Raw genomic sequence first — 20,649 nt, forward strand, 5'->3', positions numbered from 1 at the left:
AGCAGAACTATGCTGTTGGATTTCTGCTGATTTGTTTGTATTTCTGGAGTTTCTTCCTCCCTTTTGCACTTTTGAAAGTTTCTAGCCCTTATTTTACTTGTTGTTTCAGCTCTTTCTCTCACACTGCAGTGCTTCAGCTTGTTACTAAAGCTATAACTCTCTGAAGAGCATCACAACAGTTTGAGAATTTTCCTCCCCTTCTCCCTACTCCTTTGGGTAAAAACTTCCTACCCTCCCAGACACAGGAGCCAGGTGTATTGAATCACATAAAAAACCAAGAATATTACCTTACTAAAATATACTCAGCTTTGGTCCCTCTTATATTTGTACATGTTAGCATTACAAAAACAAAATCTGACTTATTTTAATAAATTTGTTAATATTTGCTTATATAAAGCCTTCAGAGGTCAAAGCTTCCCTTCACTGTATGCTCAGAATGTATACAAATGGATTCATACAAACCCTGGTGAAAGACTACTTTGTTTTTATTAGGCTGCAATCCAGCATCAGGTAATTGAACAGGTGCATCATAGGCTGAGATACATAATCTCTAAAAAGATGGAAGTGACTGTGGGTGGTAAACTGACTCCAAGCTCCTGTGCATGGCAGTCAGAGCAAACAATTCACTGACATTTAAAGAATAAAGCAAGGACAACAAAAAAAAAAAAAAAACAACCTCTAAGGGAGAAACTCATCACAGCTTTAAAATATGCTGTAAACAAAATCTACATCTACCATTTGTATTATCTACAATCTACAGATATTTTCATGGGAAGAATTTGCCTGAAAATGGTAACTTCTAAGTAACCTGAAGCTTCATGTCAAGTAAAATAACAATAGCACTGGAAAGAATAACACAAAAATCCTTGTTAAAATCTTTCTCTTCCATTGACAGCATTATTTGCACGAGAATTTATCTCCAGAATCTTCCTTGAACAAGACTTTTATTGCCATTTAATATTCATTTTACTTTCTGCAGATTATGTTCTCATTCATGCTCATTCACAATGAAATACATAAAATGTTCCAATTTTCATACCTGTTTCCCCCAAGAGAGTCTTGAAGCAGCCTTGTAAGCTTTGAATCTCTGTATGGTACATGAGTTGCCTTCTTGCTTTTATCTCCCAGTGCACTAATTACATTGCCAAGTGCAAGCTATAAAACACCAAATCACATAACACACAAGTCAGAATCAGCTCCTGTGTAGTTTTATATTAAAACACTATAAATTGGAGTCAGCATATTGTGAGAAAATTAATATACTCATGACAGGTAGCATAAAAATATTTCTGAAGATTTCTGTATTTTACATTTAGAAATTCTTGTGTTATCAACAGTGCATTGGATGACTTACAGTCTGGCACCTGGAAGTGCCAAAGTGCTTAGCACAATTCATTTTCACATGCACTATTAGTATCTCCTGTCAGTCACAAACTCAAGTTGGTACTACTTAATCTAAAAAATATTTGCTTCGGATGACAATTAAAGTTGATCTCTACCTCTAACAGTAGCTATAATTTCTTTAAAATTAATTTTATCAATCTGCTTTATGCTGCATTTAGAATAAAATATGGGGTATTTATATGAAGGAAAAAACATCAGAATTTAGTTCTTCTACAGTTATAAAGCAAAAAAGTCTGATAATGATTTCAGCATTTAAGACTTGAAATTGAAGGCTTGTAGTCCATAGCTATCCTGTTCCATTACTAAAAGGATCTAATGCTTGTTTATAAACAATCAAACATTTGGCTGTGAAATCATTTTTATGTGGAACCACACACACTTCAGTCAAACTGAAGGATTTTGCTTTAGGTGGCGCCCTGTACTGCAAGGTCTTGCTTTGGAAATGCTGCAGCTGCCACCAGAAGATGAAGAACTGCACACACCCTTTGAAGAATTTAAAGCACTTTCAATCTTTTCCACAAAACTGAGGGCTGGACCTCACTGTAAATAAAAGTTTTGTGATCTTCTATTAGTTACATCACACTGATTTTCACCTTCACGCACTTTATGTGTTCTTTGTTAGGACACAACTATGTCATCTAGATCACCCAAATCCTGCTGGCTTTGTGCTTATGTCAATGAAGAAATTGAACTGAATATTCTTTCTCTTCCATATAATATAACCAGAAAAACTACAGAAAATAACCAATGTCATGATGGCAAGAGAATCACTAAGAAAATTCTAATCGAACAATATCCCAGAAAACTGGTACTGCACAATAGCCCAGAAAAAACGAGATACATTTTCACATATAGAACAGACATGTATTTTTGTGTCTTTTTTAAAACAGTTAAAAGACTTTAAAAGAGTCTTCACATAGCCATGGTGCACAAAACAAAGACATGAAACTACAATCTCCACTGATAATCACCAGCTCTACTTTTCAGTGCAGTTCAGCATTAACAAAAACATTAAATACAGTTAATTTAAAAATTACTTCATTTAATACAGTTAATTAAAAATAACCAGTACACAGACAAAAAAAATTAAGCTATAAGCATTTCTAAGTGTCCTGCCTGGGTTTGTTTTACATTATGTTGTATATTTGTATAGTCTTACTAGTCCACAGTTGATGGAAATGCCTTCCTTGGCCCTTTCTCCTGTAGCTCCTGTTCGCTTTAACCTTTCAGATCCCGCCAGATCAACAAAGTGAAACTTGGCAGTAAGAGTTTCATATTCGTTCATCTCAGAAGACTCAGATATTATCCTGTTATCAGTGGCATTATCCTGAAGCAAAGAAGAACCCACAAGGCTTGGTGAGGTCTTTCACATTAACATTTGCAAAGTTCAATCAACAATTATTTACAATACTACCTCTTTACTATGACCATCTCCTTACTCTTTGTTTTATAACAACTGTATTTTGAAACATACTATCTCCATTTTTATCGTATGTACTAACACATCATTCTTGAAAACCTAGCTCTAGATGCATGTGATTACAAATTACTGTAAGTACAAGCTACCATTGCTTCTTGATGAAGAAATGAGGGGAAACACCTATTAAAATATACAAGTCTCCAGCAAGGTCAGCAACACATTTGTATCTCTCCTAAAATGCACTCTTGAATCAGTCGTCAAAGGAAACTGATTTAAAAAAAAAAAAATTAATTACATTATTATCCCACAAAATCACCAGAACCAGCTAGTTTATAAACCTGCCAAATAGCTGAAAGATATTTTGATTTTATACCTCTCTAAACCCCATCACCAGGCTCCCTGTGGGATGATTCTTCAACTTACATTAGGAACTATTGTTGGAAACCATTTCTCCTAGCAGTCCGTATTCCACTAGCACTTCTGACTTCCCCAGCAAATAAGAACAGTAGAGGGAACAAGGGAAAATGAAGAGGCTCCTTTCTCCCTTCCACCTTGCTCCCCCAGGTATGACTGGCACTTGCTGCAAGCCTCTGTCAGTGCAGGGAGTCTGCCCAGGAACACACTGCCCTGGGGCAGGTACCACAGCCTCAGCCTCTTTCAACTTCACATCCCAAAGCACAGCAGGAAAATTATCCTTTTTCATTAGACAATCCCAAACTTTTTTCTGTCAATTAGTTTCATTCTACCATTCACTGTAGACTTCTATTTTACTTTGAGTGTAGTTAGACTTATTGTCAGGAAAGTAACTCAATTAGAAAAGAACCTAAATCACTCACTTCTTGACCTTACTGGTAAGACACCCATTGCAGGGTAATTTCTACTAACTTGGCATGGTGTCAGATAATAAGCATGTATTGAGTATATACTGGATTCATAACAAACTCTCACAGCCCAAACGACAAGCTTTATTAGGAATTTCTAATCACATTAAGCATAGAAAACTCAGAAAAGCCTTAAAAAACAAAAACAAACAAACCCAAGTCTAATGAAAAAGCCAAACACAGACCCTCAGGTATTCTGTGGTGACCTTTATGTCCTTGGCCAGCCAGCCTGCAGCTCCCTTCCCTACTGCAAAGGGTAATGCAGGTCTCTGCAGACCAAACCCTTCTGATGGTAGTTAAATACTTCATGCATCCTTTTGCAGCAGTAACAGAAGAGAATGGGAACTGTGCCACCTCCACAAGACCAGCAATCATTATTTCTGTTTTTTTGATGTTTACACTCTGGGGGCCACACTCTTATTCCCAGCCCTCAGAGCCATGATTAATGCATCCTTTCACTCTCCCTCATTTAGCAAGTGAAATGCACATCCAGAAACTTCCCAGAAGCATGGCTGGTGTGCAGAGAGCCCCAGGAGCCTGTCTGAGCACTGCAGCCCTGGCTGCCTGCCAGCCCTGGGCACGGGCCACCGCACAGAGGGGGCACGGCCACGGCTGTCACCCGAGAAGGAGAAACCGCGTTGCCCTAGTAACAAAGGTCTCCCAAAACTGTTGTCTGCAGAAACTTGAGCTACATCTCTCCTGGCCACCCAATAATAGCTTGTATTAATTTAGATTCCAGGAGCGTTCAAAGGACAGTGTCAGGCCTATCCTCTACTCTCCTAAACAATACAGGGAAAGAAGAGGGTGTTGTCTTAAAAAATTAAGGATTTAGAAATGGCCAGTTCCACAGTCAGATTATCTTGTGCGTATCTCCCAAGAAAAGCTGAAACAAAACAGTTTGACATAAGGCAGAAGAAGGCCACCTCTTCCTCTAACACAAGCCTCTGTAAAAACACAGGCAGAGCCAGGCAACAGTCCCCTGGGGCAGCTCAGCTGGCAGGGAAGGCTGCAAGTGCACCAGCACTGGGGGACTGCTGTGCCAACAGCCTGCAGGAAACAGGCCCCCAGAGGACTTCTCAGTCTCCAGTAGACAGTTTGCAACAAAACTTTCCAAGCAGACAGTGTCACCACACAGTGACTGAAGTGCCCTGTGTGGGCTTGGAGTGTGATGCCAATCCCTCCCAAGTGAAGACAGCTGACCACACCACCAAATCCACAGTTTCAGCATGAAAAGCAGAAAGAAGTGTTTTTAGCAGGTGTATAAAGCAAGTCTACATACCACAAAGGATCAGGAAGGAACCCTCATCTTGCCTGTAAATGATTATTTGTAGTATTAAAAAATAAAAGCAACCCTCCCAAAAAGCACTGCAAATCCAATTCACTGTTCAACATGCTTAAAAATGTGATAATTATGAGTCAGATGCTAGCCAGATAGTATGTAATATTTAAAAATTATATGCAAAAGACCTTTAGAATTATTCAAGTCCCCCTGAAGGTACTGTAGTTTTCAGTATTGTGGATTTCTTCAGAGCTCCCCCCTTTACAACATACACCCAACGGCAACTAATAGCTGAACAGTCACAAGCAGAATATTCTACATAACAGCTCCATGTTCATTCATAGTTTGAATTCAGGTGCACAGAGTTAACACAATACCTGCACCCCAAATATATAGCTACTTAAAATATATATAACTGAGCCTCAGAATTTAATGCTTTTCTACTTGCACCTTACTGGATATCAACAATTAATCTGAAATATCCAAGCAGTTTCAGTTAGCTGACTGCAAGTTTAAACCCACTAACTTCTAAGACACTTAAACGTGCTTTCCCAATTAAAGACAAATTATATTTTAACTTTCTCACTTGTGTATGTCACAACAAAATACTGAAGAAAACACTATGGGAGAATAGGTAGGTTCCTGTAAGAGTCTGCAATTTATGGTTGCCTCTGGCTAGAGGATGGTTACATATGCACAGATTAAATCAAATTATTATAATGCTTAGCAAATTCATCAAGCATTATGATGACTACAGCATCCTTACTAAGTCCAATTCAAATAGCAGTGGCTGCCAAAACTATCCCCATTTTGAAAAAATGACTACTAAAGAGAAGTTTACCAACAGCAAAAGTACGTACGGCGTTAAATGCGGGGCAGACCCTGGTCTGACACAAGTGTATGGTGAAGATAGCGTGTGACCGTGAGCTCTGAACGTTCATCTGAGTGCTGGCAGTGGTTCGAGACAAAGCTCCCAGCTTCAAGCACTGCATCATCTAGAAAACAGGCAACAAGCACATTGCATCCTTTGCTGGTTAAAGGAAAAATGTTCTATGGCTAAAATTTCTCTCTTTGCTATGCATTCAGTTCCTATACGCAAAAAAAAAAACCAAAACACAAGGACAAAGATCCTTAATAAGCAAACTAAAAGTATTTTTTGTGATTTCTGTAAAATACTTAAATCTTTGTATTCCCCTCTTTACTGTACCCTAGTAGTAACATACCTATCTTCAATCACCTGTACAAAAAAAAGTACAATAATATTTGTATTCAGATTTGCAGTATACGTGAATAGTGTTTATTTCACATCAGCCAAATGCAATGCTTTCCTCTCAAATAAAAAAATAACATACATAAGATTCAGGAGATCAGATTTAAATATAATGTCAAAATTCTCCCAGCAGAACTATATTATGAACAAAAACCTGTTCCTAGCTTTAAATGAAAGGCATATGCACTTAGTGTCAAATATATCAGATTTAAGTCTAAAAAGAATTAAGAAAATAAAAATTTTAGCTAGCTTTTACACTTTAATTGCCCAGGAGACAGATATAAACTAGCATGACCTCTATTTTTAAACAGTCATCAAAGCATACAGACATTTTTAGAATCTACTTGGCATGTTACAGTGTCATTTATTTCCAGTTATCACCTCAGATTCTCCATTCACAGTTCGGGTTGTAACGCCCACTGTATAAATTCCTCCCGCTGAATCTTCATGTATTTTAATATTTGATTTTTTATTCTTCGCATCAATATCACGTGTGGTATCAAACAGATCAAGAATTTCTTCATTGTAAAGCTGAGGAGAAGAAAAAGGCAAAAAAATATATCATTTTCAGAAATTCCTCCAATGACTAACAAATCTGTGCATGGCACGTACCAAAAGTTGTAAAAATCCAAATGTCTCAGCTCCCAAAAGATGTGAAACATCCAAACTTACAAGGACAATAGGTAACAGAGCAGCTGCAAATTAGGTGACCTGCACAACTTTCTATTATGCCACCCAAAGACACGTAAATTCCTACACACTGCCAGATCTGAGATAAAATTCTTTGGTGGGACTAGGGAAGAGGAGGAATTTGGTGCCAGCAAAACACGAGTGGTGTCTGTGGCAGGCACCTGCTGTCTTCAGATTTAACCCTGGGCTTTTATTTTGTGGATTCAGCTGGCTGCACCCTGCCCCAAACACTTCCAACTCACTCCACTTGCTCTCCCTGCCATTGCACCTTTCCTCATCTCCTCTCTCACACCTTCATATTTCTATGGCTCTCATTTAGATAAATCTTCCTGGGCAGGAAGGAATTTGACATATAATAATAGTTTTTGTGCAAGCTGCTTCTTAAAGACACCAAGCATCAGCCCAAAAATACTATGGCATGGCTGCTTGAGCAGGGCTTTTGTACTCCATAAGAATATCCTCAACTTTATGCAGTGTTTAGATTGAAGATATCAGGGGAAAAAAAATCCAGACAACCCACCCAGAAAAAAACACTATCCCACTGAATTGCATGGCTGAAGTCTCTGCCTGTGTACCCTGGAACATATCAAGTGTCTCTAATTTAGTTATACTAATTCATGTCAGCAAAGCTCAGCCAGGACTAATTCAATTCCTGATCAAAATCCCTAGGCAACAGTCAAAGAACCACTACAACAGATCTGTATTCACACAAGGTACTTTGTCATAGTACTGAAAGTAAGTGACTTTCTCCTCTCAAAAGCAAAAAGTCATCCCTGAGAAGAAAAAACTCAGCATCTGTGAATGTGATGCTTTTAATCCTTTACATAGTAAAAAAGGAATTATATTTAATTATTAGGCATAGATAGTCTATGTAGCAATCTTCTTACTAAAGTTTTACCTTCATAAATTCAAACAAACTGATGCCATAATTTGGAGCAGATCCTGATAATGCACCTGTAATTGGATGGGACTGCATATGCTTGTCTTTTGAAAAAGCAGGAAAGCAAGGAGTTAAAGGAGGCAGACTGCAGCCAACTAAAGAAAGGCAAGAAAGTAGCAAACAGAAGTCACTGTTCCCAACAGTTATCCAGCTGTAAGACTTCAAAGTTATTCCAAAAATACCATCTTGTTTCAACTTGCTCAACGACTAAATTATTGTTTATGCAACCCAGCTCTAATGGTAGACAGGATGGGAGGAAGAGGATACTTTTTGACACAAGAATAGTGTATAATATCAAACTAAGCAGAAAAAGTTCCTTCTGGAAAGTTTTAGTGAAAGAAAAAAAACTACCAACTAAAATGACTTTTTTTTAAGGGAGAAATTATTATATATATCGTTTAACCTTTCTCTAAATAGATAAACAAGACATGTTTCAGTATGTACATTTCAGCTGAAATACACTGCAATGGCTGCAATTCTTCATACCATTCTCACCGTAATATTTAATCACTGCCCTGTGTTTTGGGACTCAATCATATTTGTAATGTTTTGTCAAAAAACACAATAAATTCAGAAACCACACTGGTTACTGCTCCTTATGCTACTCATGTTGCAGCTGCCTAAGCAAAGCTGCAGCTCCCTGGTGCACAGAGTGGAGCATTCCCACAGCACATGCTCAAGCCAACTCTCTCTGGGCAAATATTAGCCAGAGCAACAAAAGGTTCTGCATAAGGGTAGCAACAACAAACCTAGACTGATACAAAACTAATGCCAGCTTGTTAATGACTAGTTTTTTAATGACCAACTAATGACTTGGTTTTATTGCTGCTGAAGTAAACTAATAGCTTTTCTCATGGGTAATATTGAAGTGGGGGTTTCTACCCCCAAGTAGATAAAGTTGTACACACTGAAGTAAGCAAAACAAATTTACACCTGCTCTTCCTAAAATACATTCTGCCTCTCTGTGTGCCTGAAGTATCAGATTTTTCAGGTTGGTAGTAAATGTAAATACGTTACACCCAAATCAATCCATTTAAAGAGCACTTCCACAGCCAGGAGGCACAGTATGAACCCTACAAGGCATAAAGCAACAGCTGCTGCAGGTCACAAAGATCACAGATGTTATGGCCCCTTACCAGTAACTGTGTCTACAAGAAAGTACAAGGGGAGCAGTTCTGCCACAGTACTGATCAGGGTTTTTTTTTTTACTCTGGGTCTAAGAAAGAAGGGAACCATGACACTGAAACCAATCCTAAACCAGTGGGAATTGCAGAAAGAAGTATTTCCATGCTAGGTTTCTTCTTTGGTGAAAGAAAGTCTTCGGAGCAGATTTTGAAAGCTAAAGAAATCTATGGCAAAGTGACAAAAGCAGGCAAAGCATGGTTACTACTCGAAGCCATACAATTAGAGGGGCCTTTCTAGTTCCTTGTTTTAAAGTTTTGTCAAGAATTACCAAGAGGACCTACAATCAGAAAGGGATAAATGATGACAAACAAATATTTCTGCTTCAAAATAACACTATGAAGGGAAGCAGTAAAATAATTGGAGTGAGATAAGATAAAAAAAGACTTTTTCATAAATTGAAGAGTTGAAGCAAATCCCATCAATTTTCCTTTTGAAACCTTGTATATTAATTCAAAACATCCTGGGATATAAGAAAATTTAAAGGAAGCAACTAGAAAAAATATTTAATTGGTTTTCTTAAAAAAAAAAAAAAAATCTACCAGAAAATCCACATAAAGTTACATCCACAAATGTGGATCATATTTACCTCTAAGAACTGTGCATTCACTTTAAAATCTGGAGGTGGAAGTCCTTGCTTAATAGCACCTTGTTTTTTTTCTTCAATACATCTGAAAAGGTGTTTAACAGCACGTGATATAATGCCTTGCTCCTCTTCTGTTATGTTGACATCAAATCCAGTGCCCATGGTGTATGTTTTGCCAGCACCTGTCTAATTTGAAAAAGAAGTAGTCACTAGAACATGTTAATAGTACGAAATGATCACAGAAGTACAGTTTCTGAACACTACTGTTCACTAGTGTTCAACCTGCCATCTTTATAATATTAACACACACAACAGGTCACTTTGAAAAATGGATAAACAGAAGAATTGGACAAACTCTACTGTTTATCCAGAGATCACATACAAGCAGGCAGAGGGCAGTTCAATCTTTCATAACCCTTCCCCTAGAAACTCTGCCTACCCAGCTCACATCAGCCCTGAGCTGTCTCCTGTAGGTCAAAAGATGAGTTAATGTTTCCAACCAAGGCTGTTAACTGAAACATGTATTTTGAAGGTAAAAGCAGCATTTGCAATTCTTTACTGAAAGAGATCAAATGACTCCCTTAATTAAGATGTCTGAATATCTCAGGTATTATATTCCCATTGTTCTCACTTTATACTAAAGAATACAAGCTCTGTCTTCACTAGGAAGATAATTTAATTAAATGTGAAGTCCAATAGAAGTCAAGGTAGTGTAGTGTTTTCTTAATTAGTGGGTCAAGTCTAAGACAAAGATAGGATCACACAGCTGAACATAATCTGCTAAACTGGATCTGCAAACTGCTTTGTTTGACTAGGAATAGACTTCACCCGGCTAACTTGAGATGCAACACCTAACAGGAGAAATTCAGCATTCAAGACTACATTTTATGCAATCAACTTGTAAAGGAATATTTGGAAGACAGTAACACACTGTCTGCATTGTGCTCAGCTTTGTGCCCAGTGTACTAAGAGGGTGTGTTCTTGATGAAAAGTTCTCTGACTTTGGAATCTGATCTCTACAATTTGCCCACAAGCAAACAATGTGGCCTGAAGTTCTCCAGGATCTATTTTTAAAAAGCTCCTATTCCCAAAAGTCTCTAAAAATGCAGTGGGTTGAAAAGTTGCTCAGAGAAGAATCTCAGTACAACCCATCTCTATAGTGCAAGTCAGTAGGTCAATAATTTGTAATGCTGCATTGAGGTGAATTCAGGAATTATATGGACTGATCCTATTTTCAGTATTACTATTAAATTCAGATCTGTGGCCTATATATATTCTGTGTTTCAACTGCCAGTCTGAACAGAATTTATATAAACTCAACACTCTCCCAGTGGGTAACTCATTGAAAATAAACCCAAGGTGCTAAAACCAGATTAATGCATGCAGAAATGCACTAATTTAAGAGAATAATCAGTTTCAAAAAATTGTTTATTCCAAAATAAATGCTTTAAAATAACATTGTGAAGTTTACCTGGCCATAAGCAAAGACAGTGGCATTATAGCCTTCAAAGCAACCTTCAATCAGCTTTTCTATGCACTGTACATAGATCTCTTCTTGCTGTGAGTCAATGTTAAAGACATAATCAAAAGTGAAGGCCTTATCTTTTCCCAAGAACACTTGAGGTTCACCAGGTGTGACAGATGTACAGATATGGCATCCTTCAATCTTCTCTTTGGCTAACTGTGGTCTAATTCTGTTTTGGAAGAGATAAAAAGAACTATTAGAAATTTTCATAATCAAAAAGAGGAGGAATACAGAATAAAAAGAAGGGATCTGAGAATTCCTTAATGACTGAGAAGGGTGAATTTTTCTTCACCAAGCCAGAAGGATTTTGGTTGTCTGAGCCACAGTACTGACTGTATCAGAACCCCAGCCATAAACTGCTCATGCAAATGACACCATCTTTTCTGAAGGTTCACCTACTTCAAGCTGATGACCTGCCTAGAACCCCAAATGTTTCTGTATGTTTATTATGCATTACTGAAGAGTCACTTTTCTATGTTGTTTCAGACTTGGAAATCAAGCTTTCCAGTTTTATCAAACTTCTGCATGCTTTCATTGTAAAAACAGTCATTTGACTTTTTCACAAACAAGTTAAATGTGGAAAAGGAATACAGGGTAGCTTAAATAGCAATTTGGGAGCAAGGACCCACCAACACCTAGCTCAGTTGCTTAGAGCCTGGTGCTAGTGATGCCAAAATTGTGGCTTCAGTTTCTATATGGGCCATCCACTCAAGAGTTGGACTTGAAGATCCTTATGGGTCCCTACCAATTCAGAATATTCTGTGATATCATCTTAAATGAAAGCCTCCTTGCTGTGAGCTCTCACAGCAAGGAAATGGCTACATTGCTTCTTTCCTTTTGTCAGAAAAGGAACTTGTACAGCCAGAACACTTCTCTGAAATGCTTGGTTTCAGTGAAGTATACCTTCAGACAACAGAAAAAGAACAACATTTAACAAGTTCTAAAGGTAAGAGTGTCTCGTTCCTCATTATTCCTCTCTAAGGCAAATTTCAGCTTTTATTTCAGTTTTTTCAGTTTCTTATTTTACAAAACAACTTGTGGAATATAGCTTGAACTTCTTATATTCTATCATTTTATTGATTCCTCTGCATTCTTAACACTTTCAGCCTCATCAAAACTGAATTAATGCACTGGCCTTACAACTAATAATGACTGCAGAAGCTTGTGATTCCATGGGCTTAATGATTAACTATTGAGAAGAAAAAGTCTGGCTCACTTAGCACACTGTTCTTAGCTGCAAGTAACTAATTTGCTTACAAAGCTACCTTTATAAAAAGATATTTCCAAGTTCCCAAAGCAGCACCAAAAAAACCCAACACAAACCAAACCCAAACACACAAAATCCACACCAAAACATGTGCAGCATGCAGCTAAAAAGATGCGACAAAGAAGGCTAATGAGAGCGATAAAAAGATGCAGTACAGCTACATACAAACAGAAACATGGAATGTTTTATACTCATCTTCCAATTATATAAAGCTTCAGAGTGGCTACTTTCACTTACACAGAAGATCTCAAAGATCTGCATGCAGAGAGTATACTTAAAGGCACATATTCATCTCATATTCCATGTTTTAAGGGACATTAGTTCTCTATTTAGAGTAGCTGTGCTGCCTTGAAGCAAATTCCCCAACATTTTTAGGTATCCCATGTTGGTTTGGATCACAGAGCAGTTTTGGTGTGCACAATTTACACCCCCTTCAAAGGAAACAAAGCCAAAATGCTCAACTCCAAACACACAAAACTTGTTCCAAGTTCTAATGGGAGCATAAGGGCCCAAAGCTACCTGCTGATCTACTCCTGTGCCAGCACCTGCTGATACAGAGAGAGCTTGTCTCCAAAACAAATGAGTGGATTGCTGCAGACTAATTATGTACATGTTAGATGAAATTAGAAACATCCTGCTTGAAAAAAAGATTTTTTTTTAATCTCACAGAGCATGATGTATCTACTCTTTACTGCAGATTCTGAATTTTTCATTGAGGGATGTACACTGCCGTCAAGAGCATTTTTCAGATTTTTCATTCTGAGGGTTTCATTATATCCCACATGTGACACTGGAGATTAACCTTAATTTATCTTCAAGGTTTGTGCACATTAATTCCAGTATAGAAACTTCATTAATGATCAGGAGGTACCACCCTTGTCAGGTTACGCTCTCATGTAAAGTGAAAAATTAAATAAACCTTTGAAAAACATCATTAAAAAAGATTATATGATGTGCAAAACAGGCATAAATATTCTACAACTAGTACTTGCATTTAAGGACACAAAGTATATAATATAGGTCAAATTTTCTCTCTAACAACATCATAAGGAGTTAGTTTTTTTCTTTAAATGAAATAAGAATGCTAAAAGTAATACAGGATTTACATAGCTCCTTCAATTAGAACCAACTTGATCCACTTGTACCTGTGTTGACTGAACACAGAATCTCATAAATAAGTACAGAAGCTTGTAATACATTTACTTCCTTCTAAATTAAGGAAATTTTGGTAATAAAATAGCTTTTATTTCTAAGTAGAGAAAGTCTTCAAAGAAAAATTATTCATATGCCTTTTCTAAAAGCATTTTACACAACTGGAAGGTCAAGCAAATAAAACACTGCAGCTTGCCGTCTAAAACAATAGTTTGAAAATGCCTACTCAGTAGGTTATTCTGCTGCCTTCTTCTACTGCTGTGAAGTCAGTCAGAGGGCAAGCTCCTTTTTCAGACTAAGCACTCTTATTCTTTCACTAATCCAGTGCACTAGCACAGAGGCCATTAATTGTCCTTACAAGAATGAACTCTGAGGCCTCATAAAGGTCCAGAGGCATCTCTCATTACCTTCCAGAGCAAAAAATCCTGGGAAGATCTCTTCTAGAAATCTAGATGGGAAACATTTTCAACATCGAGCAAGCTTTAGTGCATCCCAAAAACACACCTTGTCCCCAGTTCCAAAGTGGCTTTTAGCAACAACTTGCAGAATGAAGTCAACAAGTTTTTTTTTAAGAAGTTTTTTCTTCATGTTTTTATTCTACACTTGAAAGAAAATTAATTTTCTACACTGACAAACTGATGCAATTATGACAGGTGCCGAATAAATTTCTCCTTTCTACAACTAAGCAAAGGCTGACTGACCATGAAAAGGAACAGCATGCCTAAAATATCAATGATTTGCATGATATTTATTCCAGTGATGACAGGACTGTAAGGCGAGCAGTTTCACTGTCGCCCAGCAGAGACTTCCCATGAGAATCCTCCTGGCCAGGGCCAGGTCCTGCCTGCAGCCGGGCAGCTCCTCCCAGAGCTCTGCTGCTCAACAGCAAACTGCACACATCAGCCCAGCACAACCAGCCCACAGCTGGGCTGAGGGGCATCTGTGGCACTGCTAGCAGCTTCTTACCAGCTCAGCCACTTCCCCTGGTTGGAACACAACACTCAGAGATCCAGCAGTGATGATGGTGTCCTTCCTCCCTAAATTGCCACTAAATCTGAAGGCAGTGCTAGGAGACAAGCAGCATTTCACCAGCACTTAGGCAGCACAAAGGAAAAACAAAGCAAGACTCGCCCACAGCAGGGAAGCTTCACACCAAAGACAGACTCCCTTCTCATTCTGTCACTGCTCTTACACAATGTCCCACTCTGCTATGGAGTTGAGAGGTAGCAGAGACAGATCATGACTGCATCAGGTTTGAATGACATCTCCCCCCAAGAGAGATGTGCAGACAAGAAACCTTCATCACCCATCCTGAGGTCTTCCTCAAGGGATACTTCATGCTCTGAAATCTATACAGCTCTCTTGCTAAGTTTGTGTCCTAGGTCCTTGGACACCTGTGTAGGTGTCCTACAAAAAAAGCTGTATTCTATTCCCATCCTCAAGAGCTGATGAAACCAGGAGGAGCATTGTTTTTTCCTTATCTCCTGTTAATGGGCCCATGGATGCCTTTTCCACATGACTCAGGGATAACTCCCTCTGGGAGCCATTTCTGTTTAATGGACCCACTGCATGACTCAGAATTCTATCAGCCCATTGTGAGATGCTCCACCCAGGGGGGAGGAGCTAAGCATCCCCACCTGGATATAATCTGGGATTTGGGACACAACAAGCAGCCTTTCCACTGGCTTCTCAGAGGAATGGTTCCACTTACCCACTGGTTTCCAGAGGACAAGAGCTACCAGATCGTTTCCACAGGATCACCACTTCAACAAGAGCATTTCACCTGGACTGCTGCCACCACCCTAACTAGCAGGGTGTCAGGCTGTATTCTGACTCTGCCAGTGGTTTGTCTTTTGTATTATTGCATGTATTTGGTTTTTTTCCCTTTTCCTAATAAACTGTATTTCTGACTTGGAGTCTCCCACTGGTTTTGCTTTCAAACCAGAACAGTTTGCCATGAATCTAATGTGATGTTCTCAATGAGTAAGCAAGAGATTCCTCCCCTGCAACCTGATTTCTGACCACTTACAAACAATGTGAGTGCATCACCCAAACCTCAAGACTGTCTTACTATTTACACTGAATGTGTGGTCCAGCAAACAGAAGTCCTCATGCAAGTCAGATTCAGTTCCAGCACTGCCTATAGGAACATCTCCTCCTTCTCCATCCCACACATGAATTCGGAAAGTGATTTTTTCCTTTCTGCTTACAGTCAAACATTTTCCACTCTCATATCTTAATGTGGTCACTTCTGTCAGCAGAGCAGGCAGCGCCCACACTTTAAAAATGTGAAAGAGTTCATTCTGGTCATCTCTCCTTGCCCAGCCTGTGGTCTGGCAGTCTGCCACTGAGATTTTTCTCAAGGACCAATTTGACTTCACCCATTTTGTCCTCTATATGGCCCTACCCCACCTGTTTTTCAGGCTACTCTCTTAATTGCAGACAATCGGGCGTTTTCTACCTATTTCCAATCACATCTCCTTAGATGTGGCAACTTCCCAAACAACATTTTGCTTTCCATCCTTCCCTCTGCTCCTTTCCAAAGCATGAACACACCCAATTCTTGTTTACGTGTACTTTGCAGCACCTTCAGGCCACACACATGAAACTTAATCCCCTAAATCTCTCCTGCCTCAGCACACTGGGACAAGTTGTCAAATTAGGGAGCGCTAAACCAGCCAGCAGTTGCACAGTAATGCACTGTATTGTACTGGAACTAATCCCTCAGTAGAGCTGAGGCACAATGTCTCTGCTAAAAGTCTTGTCAGCTACAACAGGCTCAGATAATACAGTTCAGGGACTACAGCCATCATCAGACCTGTGTTATGCAAGACATCAGACTTTACAGAATTGATTCCTGTTTAAATTAGATAATATCATAATATCTCTTTGAAAAGCATCCTAAATTTACTTCTAGGAATGAAAAATTGTCCCAGTGATCTAAATATAAATACATATTATTTACATAAATAACTACATGCATATATAAGGATATATATATGCATACACACACATCCCTTTTCACTACTAAACACTTTTACCTCTCTGCCTGTTTACTTAAAAACCTCTCCATCATGTAATTTTACCCAAGCAATATCTAACCATCTATGAACACGTCACCCCTTAATCTTATTTCATATACTAAACAAGACCAGAGATTTTTTCAATTTGCATCTCCGTGAGAAGAACTGTAAGCTCTAACAAAGCATAATAATCATAATGTTTACCATATGCCTTCTCAGCACCTCTAATAGCAGTAAGCACACAAGAACTTCTATGACTAATCTAAAAAGGGAAAAGAATCAAATTATTCCTGTTTTACAGAAAGCAAAGCAGAAAAAAATAATCATAGGTTAATCTTTCAGACTGCAATGACTGTCCAGAAGCTGTGTGTTGGAATGAAAAGATTATTCTGAAGCCCCATGTAAAGCTCTTTTTCATTAAAAAGGCTCTGTGGGGCAAGGGCTGTTTTCACCTTGCTCAGAAAAGCATAAATTCAAACCACGTGCTAGGCTGAGCAGGAAACAAGTTAACCTGCAAACCCAAGGTTGTCCAATACTTGTCTTACTACACTAAGCCTATTCAATTTTCCACAATTAAGTTTCACATGTGGGTATATGAAACAATAAATCCAGAAACAGCTAATGAAGTACTTAGTATAAGCATAGCAGGCAATATGAACTGGGAAACAGACAAAAACTGCCCAAACCCAGAAGAAAACAGCTTCCAACTCTTACTTCAGCAACAGAATTCCCTCACCTTACTACTCCCTTAAATTTACATTCATCAAATCACTCCCATTAAATTCCCTTCAGAGCAAGCAGGGAGTAAAGAAAGCTAAGCAGGTTTCAATCTCTAAGACAGGTGATATTTAGGCTTGCATAAACTTTTCAGTATTTTTGCTTGTACACACTGGAATCTTGCTCTGCGATTTGCAACACTTTCAAATGAGACCACAACTATAATGTCTGAATGCACTCATCTCAACTGCATCTCTCAACAAGCTTTAAGGATACAAAAAGATCTGGCATATGAGAAACTCCAGGTTTATCTCCTGTTAACACAGCAAAAAGGATGCAGGAACAAATCTTTAGGCTTGTACCAGCAACTGTCACCTACATAGAGTTTCTGAATAGTGGCATCACTAATGGTATAACCCCCTAGTAATGCTATCAATCACTGGTATTACATGTACTGGTGTCAAGATGGGAAAATGGACACGCAATTGCAGATTACAGTGACCACATGAGACACGGCTCAGCGGCTCAGCCACCCTCCACATGGCCAAGTCCTTCCCCCTGCCATGGGCCATCTCTCACCCCAGGAAGCTGGTTCCCCCTGTGCCAGGGGCCCAGGCACACAGCAGTCACCAGCCAGGGCAAGCAGCACTGCCTCGTTGTGATTGCAGCTCCATCACTCTCACCTAACATTGGGGCACTGCTCCCATCACTGCTCCTCTAAAGCTGCCACGGCCCCAACTGAGCCCAGGGCTGCCAGCAGTTGTGTGCCCAGAGCCCAGGTGTTCTCAGCCTAAACACCTCCTGGCAAGCACAAGGGAGGCAGATGTTTTACACATGCACTAACACTTACCTACTTGATGTACCTGAAAACTTCTTGGTGTCTAAAGGCATTTTGGTACAATGGCAACTGTACAATTGTCAATACCAGAAATAAAACCTCCTGGAACAGTTAAGGATACTTTAAAAAAATGCAGTAAGGACAGTGACAAAAGCTGATGCAGGATCTACACGGGTCCAGAATTTACTCCAAAGTCCTATTAAGATACTGATAAAAAGGTATTAACATCCCTTCAAAATGTGTAGCCATTAAATATGACCGTTAAGCCTTAACTTAAAACACTCAGCCACTAAATTACCAAATGGGCTCTAAGGTATAACATTTTCAACAGCTAACTTACTGTAATGCAAGCAAAAAATTTCTATTCAAAAACATCTGCAGAAAATATTTTGTTCCAGTGCTGCAAACTGTCACTTCCAGTTTGCATTTAATGAGAAAGCAACACATGGAAAACCAGAACAAAATTAAATTGAGGAAATATACCACTGCAATAATTAGATTTGTCCACTTCTCTCATACGCTCAAACTCTACCTCTTCAATAATTTTTTTTTATTTTTACACACAAATTTAATTTCATGAAACAATTACCCTTTTCAGTAGCTTGGGTCAGGTCAGCTCCCATAGCCATTAGCTGTTCATGCAAGAGATGACATTGGCAGTGCCAGGCTGAGGCAGTTCCACAGGCTGCTGCTTGCCTTGGTTCCTGAAGAGCCACACAGCTGTATCTCCAGGCAGCCACCATGGCCAGGACACAGCTCAGCAGTGTGATTTCAGATTAATTCTTGTGCAATTCTGTAACAGCCGCGCAGGCTGTGCAACACAGATGGCATCCCCAGACTGGCAGGCACAGCCCCACACTTTTGCCAGAAAAAGAAAATGCAGAAGGGAAACACCCAGGCTTGCTCTCACATAATTCCTACTGCTCTGCATGCTTCTTTCCTCACACCACCCCCACAGCAGGGCTAGCAGATCCTCCAGAAGACCTAGAAGACCTCCAGCATCTTTCTTGATAACATGAATGCACGCATTCACACAAACCTTCTTCATGCGGTTTTACTGTGAACTAATTTACTCTCTAGTGAGCAAAGAAATCCACAACGTTTGAGAAAAATTTGGCTTTTAAGAGAGAGAGAAGGGAGAACTGTATTGCAGGGTTTGCACTGGCCTGGGTTATTTCTAGTCCAAGACAAGGTCATCTCTGATGGAAAAGCTGCACTACCATAAGCTTCCACATGCCTGCCAAGCACAGGACTGGCACACCTCCAGATCCAAGTGCAGTTTGAGTAAAGCCAAACAGAAGTGCCTTTTCCAAAGGCAAACAGTTTTTTTCAATTGTTCTGTTGTGCTACTTGCCTTGGTTTTCTTAACATCTATTGTTATATGTGTCACCTGTCTCAAAAAGTTAGAAGAAAAATAACACAATATCTTAGATAAAATGAGAGCTAAGCAAATGCAGCAAAGTATAACTTATGAGCTAAGACTTGAAGTATGTGTGGTTTATGAGCAAGAAATGAAAGAAGGAGTTATACCTTCCTAAAAGTAAAACTCCAAATTAATTTTGTACCACACAGGAATGCAGACACACCTGTATCATATCATACAATGAAGTGACAGAATAGAGACCTCGGTCACAGCAATCAGGGGTCAAACATGCTTTGGTGCTGAAAGGGTCAAATGCACTCTGGTGCTGAAAGGGACTACAATCACCTGATCTCCACGTAGCTGATTAGCCCCAAGCAACTGCCTTTCCCCATCAGGGAGCAGGAACAATTCATTCTCGAGAGTAAGAAGCAAAAATAAGTATTTCTGCTGCACAAGGAAACACAGCACTCAGCTGCACTACAGTGTGACTGGCATTAGCTCAAGCTCTGGTCACCATGCTGTACGGAACATGTGGACATAGACTGAAATAAAGGTCACTCACTAGCCACCTCTCCTCTAAGGATTAACTCTGAAAATAAAATCCCTGAGAATCCTTATCACCTTTAAATAAGAGGGGAAAAAAGGAACTCCAGAAGGTGCTAGGTCATTTCAGTTTTGATTTGAGAGGTAGCTTTCAGTCTTAGAAAGCCCTGTGTACACTTTCAGCTTTTTGTCTCTTTACACTGCATTTGTGGACATCACCCACAGTTGGCAGAACAGCAGAGACATCCCAAATACTTGGTTCAGACATGAACAACAGGTTTCCCCAGGTAGTCTGGGAACCTAACATTTCCAAAAGGCCAATCAGGAGTCAAAGAAATGTCTTCTGAACCAACAAAACAAATACATAATCAAGGGAAATTGTAACTAAAACATTTACTCAGGGAAGCAGAACCATCTGTGGCTATGGATTTGGATGGCTGCTCCTTATCACTAAAGCTGTGGTTTACCAGAGGGTTCAACCAGTCTGTAATTTGATGGCTGTGCTCTACATATATTTATAGACCAAGTTCAATATCCACAAAGCACATTAAGGACAGAACTGCCTTTAA

General features: G+C 39.2%; 1 protein-coding gene across 4 annotated transcripts in view; it reads right to left on the bottom strand.

The window, feature by feature from the left end:
- Nucleotides 1-20,649, bottom strand: part of KIF21A (kinesin family member 21A) — an 86,711-nt gene that overhangs the window by 45,774 nt on the left and 20,288 nt on the right. For all 4 annotated transcript variants that reach the window (XM_066550795.1, XM_066550797.1, XM_066550796.1 and 1 more), the window contains exons 2-7: nucleotides 11,124-11,346; nucleotides 9,656-9,838; nucleotides 6,636-6,785; nucleotides 5,845-5,979; nucleotides 2,564-2,731; nucleotides 1,040-1,155 (exon numbers count right to left, since the gene is read on the bottom strand). In XM_066550795.1, the coding sequence (XP_066406892.1) occupies nucleotides 1,040-1,155; nucleotides 2,564-2,731; nucleotides 5,845-5,979; nucleotides 6,636-6,785; nucleotides 9,656-9,838; nucleotides 11,124-11,346 (975 nt within the window). The remainder of the gene's footprint in view (nucleotides 1-1,039; nucleotides 1,156-2,563; nucleotides 2,732-5,844; nucleotides 5,980-6,635; nucleotides 6,786-9,655; nucleotides 9,839-11,123; nucleotides 11,347-20,649) is intronic.

Source organism: Molothrus aeneus, chromosome 5, assembly GCF_037042795.1.
Source record: "Molothrus aeneus isolate 106 chromosome 5, BPBGC_Maene_1.0, whole genome shotgun sequence".
Classification (NCBI taxonomy): Eukaryota; Metazoa; Chordata; class Aves; order Passeriformes; family Icteridae; genus Molothrus; species Molothrus aeneus.